Source organism: Mus musculus, chromosome 8, assembly GCF_000001635.26.
Source record: "Mus musculus strain C57BL/6J chromosome 8, GRCm38.p6 C57BL/6J".
NCBI lineage: Eukaryota > Metazoa > Chordata > Mammalia > Rodentia > Muridae > Mus > Mus musculus.
The window spans coordinates 37,636,227-37,649,160 of NC_000074.6; the positions used below are offsets into that span (position 1 = coordinate 37,636,227).

Here is a 12,934-nt window from a genome sequence, read left to right on the forward strand (position 1 = left end):
AGGTACAGTTCATAAACCACATGAAACTCAAGAAGAAGGAAGCCCAAAATGTGGATACTGTGATCCTTCTTAGACGGGGCAACAAAGTTCCCATGGAAGGAATTACAGAGACAAAGTGTAGAGCAGAGACTGAAGGAATGACCATCCAGAGACTGCCCTACCTGAAAATCCATCCCATGTGGAATCACCAAACCTAGACATTATTGTGGATGCCAAGAAATATTTGCTGAAAGGAGCCTATTATAGCTGTCTTTTTAGAGGTTCTGCCAGAACCTGACAAATAGAGGTAGATGCTCACAGACAACCATTGGACTGAGCATGGGGTCCCCAGTGGAGGAGTTAAAGAAAGGACTGAAGGAGCAGAAGGGATTTGCAACCCCATAGGAAAATAAACTGTATCAACCAACCAGCTCCCAGGGACTAAACCATAAACCAAAGAATACACATTGAGGGACCCATGGCTCCAGCCACATGTAGTTGATGATGGCGTTGTCAGACATCAATGGGAGGAGAGGACCTTAGTCCTGTGAAGTCTCGATGACCCAGTGTATGGTAATGCCAGGGGTGTGAGCTGGGATGGGGGAGCGAGGATAGGATAGGAGGTCTCTGGAGGTGGAGGGAGACCAGCAAAGGGCATAAAATTTGAAATATATTTAAATAAAATATCCAATAAAAATAAAGCATATGTATCTATACATACATTTATACATTCAAGTATAAATATATGGCATTTCCTATGTGTTTACAGAAGAGGAATAATTTGTTTTTTATTTCAAATGTAGAAAAACAGTGTTAGAATTCACATACCGAACATATCACACCTCTGGGTTATATTACAGGTTGGTTTTACATGAACTAAGGAGGAGTTGGCTTACAATGAAGAAACACTCAAGGTAAACAAACTTCTGTTTTGTTCATAGCTCTAACAGCATTTTGAAGGACATAATGGAACAAGTAGCTACTACTGAGGTAAGTTTTCTTTTCCAATATATTAGAGTAATAAAAACTGGAAAAAAATATTTAAAATCTGTTTAATGTTTGTTTTTATTAGAAAGATATATACTGTTAGGTAACCTTAGATTTGCAGAATAAATAAATTATAATTCACAACTATATGCTGATTTGGAGGTGTTATATTTTAATATTAACAAATATTGTTATACCTATGAACTATAATTATTGTCATGCCACTAAACAAAAACTGAATGGAAAGTTAAAAAATAAGGAAAGAGGATTTAAAATGTCAACAAATTTTTTTCTAAACACAAAACTTGACAGAATATATTGCAAGAATGAATTCATCTTTAATGACTATAGGATGGAAGATCACCTTTCCCAGGTTGATATTTTAATGTGTGGTGTATAAACATCTGTGATAGATACTTGGCAACAATCATAATGTACCCATTTACCTTAACTTCTATAAGAAAGACGATGTGATAGAAAGTCATCGTAGAACAGTTCACAGAATATCAGTGCATTGTGATACAAGTCATTATATTTACAAACACCACTACCAAAATTATGACACTTTCAACATAGAACTATGACCTCCCATTTAAGGACACCAAAGACAGCACATTTTTCCTAGAAGCATTCAAATTAAGTGTCATGCTTATTTTAGGAAAGGGTAAACTTGATCTCCAAGAGAGGTAAGCTCTTTCATAGAGCTCACTTAAATGGTTGATATTCAGATATACTTTGACTTTTACTATAGGAGTCTGCATCTAAGAAAAGGTCTCTCAGTCTAGTCCTAGCTGACCAAGAATTCACTGTGTAGACAGGGGTGGTCTGTAGCTCATAGATATATCTGTTTGCTTCAACTGCCCCCATGGTGGGCTTAAGAGGGTGTCTTAGCACACCTGTATATACCACATGATTTAATATATTATTACTCACTCTATACTTAATGTGCTTATGAGGTTTTTAATGACATTTACAAAGGAATAAAAAAAAATATGGGAGTCAACAAGAGTGTGCCCAAACCCCCAGCTTTTACTTCCAGTTCTCTTACTTTAGATGTATTTCTAATCACAGAAATAATTGGCAAAAATATATTCATTAAAGTTAAATGACTTTTCCCTCTCTTTTTCTCCTTTTTCTCATTTGAATAATATTAACATTACATTTACAGAGTTTTCTAGAATGGCTAAAATGCAAGCAAAACATAGCCTTCATATTTCATGCATAAAATGAAATGCAGATGGCATCTATCTACACACCCTGTAATCAAATGGCTGCTTCATGCTACAAGCAGGAATTATGTAACTGTCATTTGACAATGTATTTTTGCAATATACTTTCTGTGGTTTTAACTTATCTGTTGATAGTTCCACTAAGAACTACTTCAGCTATGGTGAACTGAACACAATATAAGATCCTATTTTACTAGGAGTACTTAACTATGAGGAAAATTTTGACTTGGAAAATCTCCCAGTTCTTCATTCCAGGTTACACTACTCTGAAACAGTTCCGAATTGCTATTGAAATTAACAGTAAGAGCTTGAGGACTCTGGCATGCTCATGCATACATAGAAATGTTTCATTCCTAAAAGTTTAGTAAATTTATTTTAGTTCTCTTTTTATAAAAAAGCAATATATTTTATGACAAAACATGTACTTTGATAACTAATAGTAAATGCAGAAAATAGGGTCAAGGCAGTAAAACATGAGTCAACAAATGACAGTATATATATATATATATATATATATATATATATATATATACATATACACATATATGTATAATATACACACATATATATATATATACACATATATATGTATATATAATACCAAAATATTTTAGCATTATATGAATATCAAGTATATGTGATTTACATAGTTACAAATGACTTTTACTTTGCCTTTTTCCTTATTAAAAACTGAGTAAAATATTTTTACATGGTGTTTGGATGTCAATAGTTAACATTTATTTAATAATAGTAAATCCAATAAAACTGATGATATTTCTTGATAGAGTGTTTGCTAGTTTGCAGGAAGCCTCTGGGTCAGTCCATATTATTGAACTGTGTACTGTGTAAGCACAGCATCTGGGAGGTGCAGACAAGAGAATCAGAAGGTTAAGGTTAGCCTCAGCTACATAGTCAGTTTGAGGCCATTCTAGTTTATATGACACCCTATTTTAGAAAACAAAAGAAGTAAGTAAAGAAAATACTAGTATGTTTTTCTTTAATTTGTATTTCAATTACTAAATCCTTCAGACATAATCTCAACAAAGAGCTTTGATAGAAACTGAAGGTACTGATACTTGCTACAGTAAAATTGTGTGTGTATTTGTGTGTTTGTGTGTGTATAATCCCTCTCCTCAGAAAATTACTCTCCTAAAATAAAAGATACATAGACATCATGTTGTCACATCAAGCTGTCATAGCACCTCATGTGTTTTCTAAATCTATTTTGATATACCATGAGAATATGTTACAGAAAACTTGTACATTTTTAAATTTAGGGGTAATGATTACCATAGCCAGGGTAATTTAGTCCCACTGTAACTTACTGACCAATAACTACCCAGTTTTGGAAATCATAACTCACTTGAGGTCACATTGTATCATGTGCAAGTCAACTGGACTACAAAGACATCTCTGCCTATGTGTTAGAGAAGTGACACAGCTACAAAGATTTCAATTTGACCACAGAATATAAAAGACAGAATGAGCAAACTTTACCTCCAAACACTCACCGACTGTCAGCTGTCCAGTGAGCTGCCCCATATGGTTCCTTGCATTCACTGTTACATTTCTGTCAGACTGTAAGACCAATGGACTGTCCTAAGAAATATGTACGAAACAAAGACAATCAAACGAAAGCACAACCGTAGTCAGAACACATGAAATCACTCTGTGCATGTTATCTCAATTTATCTCAATCAATCAATAGGCAATTGCATTAACATTCCGTTGAACTGGATAAAAAGATAGTGTCTTGAAATAAATCACAGTAGAAAGTAATGCTTCTATGTTCATACCCAGGCAGTAACCACAGTTTCAATCCTACTCACTCATCGCTCTTCACCAAGCCTATAGGAAGAAACCTTTTTTGTTTTTTTTTGTTTTGTTTTGTTTTGTTTTGTTGTGTTTTGTTTTTGTTTTTTTTTTTGAGACAGGGTTTCTTTGTGTAGCCCTGGCTGTCCTGGAACTCTCTCTGTAGACCAGGCTGGCCTCGAACTCAGAAATCACCTGCCTCTCCCTCCCAAGTGCTGGGATTAAAGGTGTGTGCCACCACTGCCTTGTGAAAGAAGCCTTTCTTAATGATATGTAAGCTTCCTGGCACAGAAACTCCATTCAGTTTCAATGGGGAATTCAATGGGGAATGTCTAGGCAACCTTCAGGCTTTATTATTAAATAATATGTCCCCAAATTTATCTCCTCTGATCACTGTGAATGCTGGTTGATTCAACCCACAAATTTTCTACCCACATAGAAAATATGATAAAGCACTTATCACCTATACAGTTTACTTGTCTTGTGTTGTATATTAATCTTTATCTTCTTATAATTTACAGAATTGTGTCCAAAAAATGACAGTCTATGGCAATCTGATTTACACAGCTGCAATTCTATTATTTCTCCTAGAGCAAAGAGAATTTGCTATGTGTTGGTTAAGTTTAAGAGCTTACACAACTAATTAATGCATTCTTTACTACTTTGTTCATCTTGCCTATGTGGGAATGCTCTGTGAATGGTTCAGTGGCTGAGGCAAGGAAGTGCAAGCTGTTCAAGTTGGGTTCCTGAAGCTTTTCTCTTTTCTTTCTCATTTTTTCTTTTTTCTTTGTGGTAATGTTATGTGTTCAATTAGATGCCTTGAGGGCAGGGATGTGTGAAAAAAAATCTCATTCAGGGCTAAGCATTCCAAAGTCTCTCATTTTCTCCTCATTGCCTAGTTGTTGAACACTTTATTAATTACCATTTTCCAGGGCGAGTGTTGAGTGATACACTTCTATGTCTATAGTAATATGTCATCAGGTGTCATTTTTCTGCCATGTTCCATTAGAAGAAAATAGTGTGTTCTGTCGGGCTCATGACCTTCACAGTGGACTCACCAACAATATCAGATATGGATTCTATTGCATAGAGTGGACCATAAGTCCAAAAGACTCATAAAAATAAATTTTTATTTCCCTATCAGTCTTGCATATAGGTGGTTATTGTAGCTTTCAGTGTTCATAACTTGCTGAGATTGAGAAATAATTTTCTCCTATGATAGGGTGTACAGTATCTTAAAGCACTCTGAATGTTACCTAATAGGAATGAAGCTAGATTTCTCCATTTTCTATGGCATAAGAAGGTGGTGTCTTTAGCAATCATTCTGGGTTTACTGTTATGATATGGACTATAGCCACAATATTTTGGGAGTCCATGGGATTCCTTTTGCCAATTTCCCAAAATATATAACCCATTCTTTGTACTGGTGATTGTATTTGATAGCATATGATGCCAAGTAGGGGGAATTGTCTCCCATACTTTTATGTGAAGTAGGATTTTATAGGAAGCTTCTAGAGTAGTGGCTTCAATATGGAATTTTGAAAGGTATTTATTGTTAGTTATCCTTCACCATATTACATCTTATAACCTACCATCCAACACCCTTTAATCTTCCTGTTCTAGTTTCAACTACATCCCTCCATAATATTATATTCTATATCACTTTCCTTGGAAGAAGCTTTTTACCCTCCAGTCCCTTACTAGCTAAGAGGGCAAAAGAAAATAAATAACCCGATTTAAAAATGGAGTATAAAACTAAATAAATATTCTTATTATGAGATTATTTGCTTTCCTTTGAATTCCTAGACATATTTAAAATGAACACACATGACTATAAGTATAATGAGATGCATAACATACTGGTATGTTTAAGTGATGGGCAGTGAAAGTATTGTAAGAATTATTGGTGTATGAAAGAACCTAAGGCCAAAGCAAAGCAAATTTAAGAAGCAACAGTCAATAGGCACTTCCTCTTATCTAATACAGGAACAGAACCATTAGGACTGTGGTTTTAATCATTGTGCATTTTTGTTAACAACATGTTAGTTCACATTGCCTTCACCATAGGGATCCTATTGAAGTTTTATCCCTGGCTCAGCTCCATTCTACTTATTCCACTAAATTTCCTCTCAGAATTAAAATTTTATATCCAGATTAAATTTTTACTATGGTAGCAGCAGCAATCTTTGTACTCACTAAAACTATAAACAGAGCTATCAGAGGTGATGAGCAATTCTCCACAATAGACTCCTGTGAATAAAACTGCATTATTATGCCATTCCAGTTTTTAAGTTCTTTTAAGCCAATGAAGTTCCTACAAATGCAGCATGTTCACTGCCAAATCAGTGCATATTTTTGTCTATACATTTGTAAAGTGTTTATTTAGAGAATAGGGTCATTATTAATGTATCTTAGAACCAAAGTATAACCTTTTACATAGTATTTAAATAAATGCATAAGTAATGTAAAAAACTCATGACAAGTCAGGAGATGCTACTAAATCATACAATTCCATGCTGCTGAGTAGTTACTAGCAGCTATATTTTCCACTATGCCTCAAAACTAAAATCTACTCTTTATTTAAGAAATAACATTGTTTTGCTGAGTATAGTAGCCCAGGCTGGCATTTTTGTTCTCTTAGGGTCTGTATAATATCTGCTCAGGATCTTCTAGCTTTCATAGTCTCTGGTGAGAAATCTGGTGTAATTCTGATGGGTCTGCCTTTATATGTTACTTGACCTTTTCCCCTTACTGCTTTTAATATTCTTTCTTTGTTTAGTGCCTTTGATGTTTTGATTATTATGTGATGGGAGGAATTTCTTTTCTGGTTGAGTCTATTTGGAGTTATGTAGGCTTCTTGTATGTTCCTGGGAATCTCTTGTTTTAGGTTATGGAATTTTTCTTCTATAATTTTGTTGAAAGTGTTTACTAGCCCTGTGAGTTGGGAATCTTCTCTCTATTCAATACTTATTATCTTTAGGTTTCTTCTTCTCATTGTGTCTTGGATTTCCTGCACATTTTGGATTAGGAGCATTTTGCATTTTGTTTGACTGTCTTGTCAATGTTTTCAATGTATCTTCTGCACCTGAGATTCTCTCTGCTATCCCTTGTATTCTGATGGTGATGCTTTCATCTACTACTTCTGATCTCTTTCCTAGGGTTTCTACGCCAGGTTTGTCTCCGTTTGTGATTTCTTTATTGTTTCTATTTCCATTTTTAGATCTTGGATGGTTTTGTTCATTCTCTTTACCTGTTTGATTGTGTTTTCCTATAATTCTTTAAGGGAATTTTGTTTTTTCCTCTTTAAGGGCTTCTAGCTGTTTACCTGTGTTCTCCTGTATTTCTTTAAGGGGGTTCTTTATGTCTTTCTTAAAGTTTTCTATCACCATCATGAGAAGTGATTTTAGATCTGAGTCTTGCTTTTCCAATGTGATGGTGTATCCAGGACTTGCTGTGGTGGGAGAATTGGGTTCTAATGTTGACAAGTAACCTTGGTTTCTGTTGCTTATGTTCTTTTGCTTGCCTCCTGCCATCTGATTATCTCTAGTGCTACCTGCCCTCACCATATCTGACTGGAGCCTATCCTTCCTGTGATCCTGGTTGTGTCAGAACTCCTCAGAGTTCAGCTATCTATGTGATCCTGTGATTCTGGGATCCTATGATCCTGAGATCCTGGGTGTGTCAGAGCTCCTGGGAGTCAAGCTGCCTCTGGGACGCTGAGATCCTGGTATGAGCAAACTCCTGGGATCCTAGGATCATGTGATCCTGTGGACCTGGGCATATTAGAGCACCTGGGAATGGAACTTCCTCTGGGTGTTGTGGGACAGGCTGCAGAGTTCACACCCAAGGTATGCTCAGGACACTGGCTCACACTGGAATTAAACTTTGCCACTGGTCAGGTGGAGTACCTGGGTGCCTGGGTCCTGCTGGTCCCAGTTATTCCAGGTGTTGGGGCAGGTGTTGTGTCCTCCTCACTTCTGATCTTATGATCCTGGAAGTGTTAGAGTGCCTGGGAGTGGGTCTTCCTCTGTGTGTTTTGGGACTGGCTGTGGAGTTTGTGCCCAATGTTTGCTCAGTGCACTGGTCCAGTGTGGAAGACCTCAACATTAATTTGCTTTCTTACAGTGACTAAGGATGTTGAAGGGACTTGTTAGTCATTTGTGTTTCTTGGTGAGAACTCCATTCTTTTCTCAATACCATTTTTAATTGGTAATTTTCGATACCAGCCCTCTGGCTCATTTAGAGCTACCAAGGATTTAACACCTGACTGTATTGCCTTAACAACTGGAGTCCTGTTCAAAATTCCATTAGTTGTGCCTGTATGTCTAAGTATATTCTGACGGTACCCATTCAGAGTTTCAGAAGTCCAGGGCTAACAACAACAAGGCTTTGTTTCATGTGGAATTCACTTTATTGCATGATGAGCGAAGGATGGAGTTCCATGTTTCTCCATGTAGATAGCCAGCTTTCCCTGCACCATTTTATGAATAGGCTCTTATCTCCAAAACATGTTTTTAACATCCTTGTCAAAAATCACATAGCTTTATATTTGTCGTTCCTCTATTCTTTTTATTTATTTTTCAGTGTATAAATTAACTTAGTTTTCTATTTTCCCTTTCTTCCCTCCAAATACTGCCATATAGCACTTCATTCTCCCTATGCCCTCTTTACATTAGTTGTTATTATTGTATGTACACACACACATATACACTCCCCCCATACCACATACATATGTACATATATATGTATGTATTACTAAATATAACCTGATGGGTCAATATAGTGTTACTTTTATGTATATGGTCAGACCTGACCATTCTTTATCACAGGAAAACCAATTGGCAGGCTCTTCTCTACCTCCTCTCCCAGTTTTAATCAGCTGTTTTATCACAGTACTTTATGCTGTGTTAAGATCTCTTGTGCTTTCCTCCACCCAGTTTGGCATAGTTGTTGGTTTCTTCCTTGTTTGGGTCACATTAGGCAGTTGTGTCCATGAGAGTTCATAACAGTGTTATCTTCTACTATTACTAGGAAACATAATCTCACAGGGAAAGCCCTGATCCTCAGGCTCTGACAATCTATTGACCCTCTATCTACATTTTTTACTTACGCTTCACTCTTAGTTTTATACTGTGTTACTTTTCTAAACAATTTAAATGTACAAATATGTTTGCATGCTACCATTAAAACAAAATATCTTTTAATATTTCCTTTTGTTAGGCAAATTGATATTTGTAACATACAAGTATTTTATGATATGATCCGTTTTTATCTACTTAGCTTCATTTCACAACATGTATTTACCCAAAATCGTCTTTGTTCTCTTCATTCTCCGTTTTATTTTTATTTTTTTGCCTATACTATAATTCATGTCTACTTCTTATTATCTGGCTGAATGACACTGGAAATGCTCATTTTTCAAATCCCAGCTCAAAGCTGAATTCTCTGGGCATCCTTCTTATTCTTCTAATTAAAATTCTGCTTCTGCCCTCCACTTCCTTAAGCAGTCAGCTTGATGTCTATTACAGTGCTTGTCATAGGCATTCTGTTTTGTTTAATCATTTCCGTGAAGAAGTCATTTGACTGACCTATCTGAAGAATGGATTGTGTTGTGGTTTGCTTTTCTCTATGCAGACTATCGAAAAACTACAGTTTGTGTTATGTATGGCACATGGTTTTCAGGTCAACAAACTCATTTTGACTGGATGAATGTACAGAGCACATTTGAAGTGAATCACTCTTGGGTGGGCTCTAGAATTGTGTTGAGATCACAGAAACCTTAGGGGTCTGGCTACCTCTTTGTTTCTCTGTTATTTACTTTTTAAACTCTCATGGAAAAAGCTCTGAAATGCTTTCAAGTAGAGCAAGAGTTATCTCCTGGTTTAACTTGTATTCCTGTTCTCTGCTTCCAAGGATGAGCTCTCCCCTCAATTCCTTCTCTTATTCAACTCAATTAAGAACAAGAAAAAAAAATAGGTAACTAAAAACTTTGCTTAATAACAAGGTAACAAGGTTTGAAATTTAGTTTCCTTCAGCAACAAATGACTTAATTACTAAAATTGTGTTGTTTTGTTTTGTTTTGGTATATATAGGATTCTTAACAGAATGCCCCCCCCCAATTTCATAATTTCATTAGAATATAAAATAGTCCTGATATAGTGTTTATTAAAACAACTTTTCATTCATGTCTTGTCCAATACTCTTCCTAAGCCTTTCTCACTGTGACATTCAATTCTAGGAAAGTCTTTGTACTTATAAGTTGCTGTTAGGTAATGCCTGTCTCCTCGGTGTTATACAATGATTATGGTATCTATTATGCTTCTCTTTGGCTTTCCTTATTCAAGTTCCCACTGATGAATGTGCACTTAGAGAGTTGCTACAGGGAACAGTTTTCCAATATAGAAGATCCAATTTGGCACATCCCTACATCCTTCAACTATTTCAACTCAAACATTAACTATGGGTAGCCTTATAGGGATGATTTTTTTTTTCATGACTAAGGACTCTGGATGGAAAAATTCTCTCTGTACCCAAAAATAAAGACTCAGGTAAATAAGATATTGCCATTTTATATCAATCAGGTACACAATGGTATTAAAGAGCATGCATCTTCTTAGACAATATTTGTAGGAACAGACACAGTCTTGCTCTTTTCCTTCCACTCCAGGTGATGGATGTATCCATTTTCTCTGCAGATGTCCCTGCTGTCTTTTTTGCCCTTCTCCTAGCCCCAGGTGTCAACTATGTCCACTCAGCACGTTCAGATCTATATATTTGTACTACGCTAGCTAATAGAGCAAGATTCATATTGCCTGTGAAGTATGTATAGACTAGAAAATTTCCTACTTGGGAAAGCACAAGAAAATTTAGAAAATTTTGTGTTACAAAATTTTTATGAATAATCCAGAGATGTTATGAATTGATAGATAAATTGGTAGATACTTCAGCATAGATAAAGTAGTACATATCTTTTCTATTTTTAATCAACAAAATTAGTAAATTCCTCTTGCAATCAGAATGATAATGATGAATGTGTATGTTTATGGGCAAAATTAAAAGAGAGACAGAAATAGAGACCTTTAAGTATGCATTTGTATATGAAAAAACTTCATGTTAGGTGTGCAATGGAAGAAGAAGAAAAAGCAGTTTTTAATAAGTTCATTTACTTTTCATTCCTTGAATCTTGACAATTTGGAGAATCAAGTTTCTTGTCTCTAATTTTTACTTTTTAAATGTGACACATTTAACAGAGAAAAATTAAGTTTCTCAATAAGACATATGTGCTTTCAAGGGTATCTTTAATTTCAAGTAGGGAAAGATGAGTTTTAGATTATTTTCTATAGAAACATCTTCATTCATATAACTCAGTTTTCACCACTTGAAAAAAATAATCAAACATCTCTTTTTCTTTCACTTAAAGTAAAGTAGGCTTATTAAATCTCCAAATATTTAAAATATTTCCACCACGTGTTTAGTTTACTTTGCATCTCAATCTATACTGAAACTTCATTCCTGAATAAGATGAGGAAACTCAGAGTTTTTGTTTTTTGTTTGTTTTTTTTTTGTCTTCGTTATTTTACCTTTTAAAAAAATGTGATAAAACACCCTGGCAAGTAATTAGAGAGGAGTTTATTTTGGTTTATTGCAGAGATTTAGAGTTCACAATGGTGGGGACAACATAACTGCAGTCAGTAGGCATGGTGATAGGAGCTGGAAGCTGAGACCTCACATCTTGAAACACAGAAGAGCAACACCAACTAAGGAACAAGTATTCAAGTGCAAGATACTATGGGGGACATTTTTCAAACAGCTTTCTAACATGACAAAAACAAAAATAAAGTACAAAATTATTTAGTGAAAACAAACAATGACTATAAAGTAAGAAAGTAAAAAGCTGTTATGATGGCTATGGCTGAGCTACGGGTTTCTCCAGTATCTGGATAAACGTTGCTTTGTAACAGTGAGAATGATTGGCAAGTCCCATTCGAATCAATAGATTGAGGAAAGCAGATATACCTTCTACTACTGCTGGGCCTCTTCAACCCATTCGAGGCTCTCTGCAAACAGGACTTATATTGCTTAAATCTGAGGAAATGGCTTTCTTCTTTTTAATTTGTTGTATAATTTTATACCACTGTGTGTTAATATTTTCATTGCTTAGAACTTCTGGTATCAGGAGGAAGCAAGGTGATCAGATGATAGAAGGTTATCTTCAACTGCTAAGTAAGTGTGAGGCTAGCCTAAGCTACATGAGATTGTACCTTTAAAAAAATTTAGAAAGATTTTAACTATATCATCAATATTCCTTGACATTGTAATTGCCTAACCTGAGATTTCCTATTCACAATAATAACCCAAGACAATTCTATTTAACAAACATCCTTGATGATACTTTTATATTTATGGATAGAACACACTATTACAGTACCTATACTATAAGTGAAATATGACAAAATGTATAGCTATTAGGTAAACAAAAAATGCTTATGGAATACATGAGTGTCGTTACTTCTGGTTAAAAATTACCTTGGTCCTGTGAAGGCTCCATGCCCCAGTGTAGAAAAATGTGAGGGTGGGGAGGCAGGAGTGGGTAGGTTGATGGAGGAACAAGCTCATAGAAGCAGGGGGAGGGGGAGGGGATAGAGAGTTTCCAGGGGCAGGGGGACCTGGAAAGGGGATAATATTTGAAATGTAAATAAAGAAAATATCTAATTAAAAACTATTTAATTTGATAGGGATTTTCTTTTTTCTTTTTTTCTTTCTTTCTTTTTTTCTTTACACTCAGATTTTATTCCCCTTCTGGTTCACCCTCTGACTGTTCCACAGCCCATACCATCTCCCTGTCCCCCTTTCTCCAAAGGGACATCCCCACTCTCTGACTCCACTAGACCTCTAAACTTCCTGGGGCCTCCAGTCTCTTGAGGGTT

The 12,934-nt window shown here is 35.6% G+C and overlaps 1 protein-coding gene across 5 annotated transcripts in view; it reads right to left on the reverse strand.

Moving 5' to 3' along the window:
* Sgcz (sarcoglycan zeta) overlaps window positions 1-12,934 on the reverse strand; it is a 1,143,866-nt gene that overhangs the window by 118,387 nt on the left and 1,012,545 nt on the right. For 4 of the 5 annotated variants that reach the window (XM_006509120.4, XM_011242138.1, XM_006509122.1 and 1 more), the window contains one exon: window positions 3,707-3,794. In XM_006509120.4, the coding sequence (XP_006509183.1) occupies window positions 3,707-3,794 (88 nt within the window). Of the gene's footprint in view, window positions 1-3,692; window positions 3,795-12,934 lie in introns of all 5 variants that reach the window. The other variant, XM_011242139.3, reaches the window with a different exon arrangement.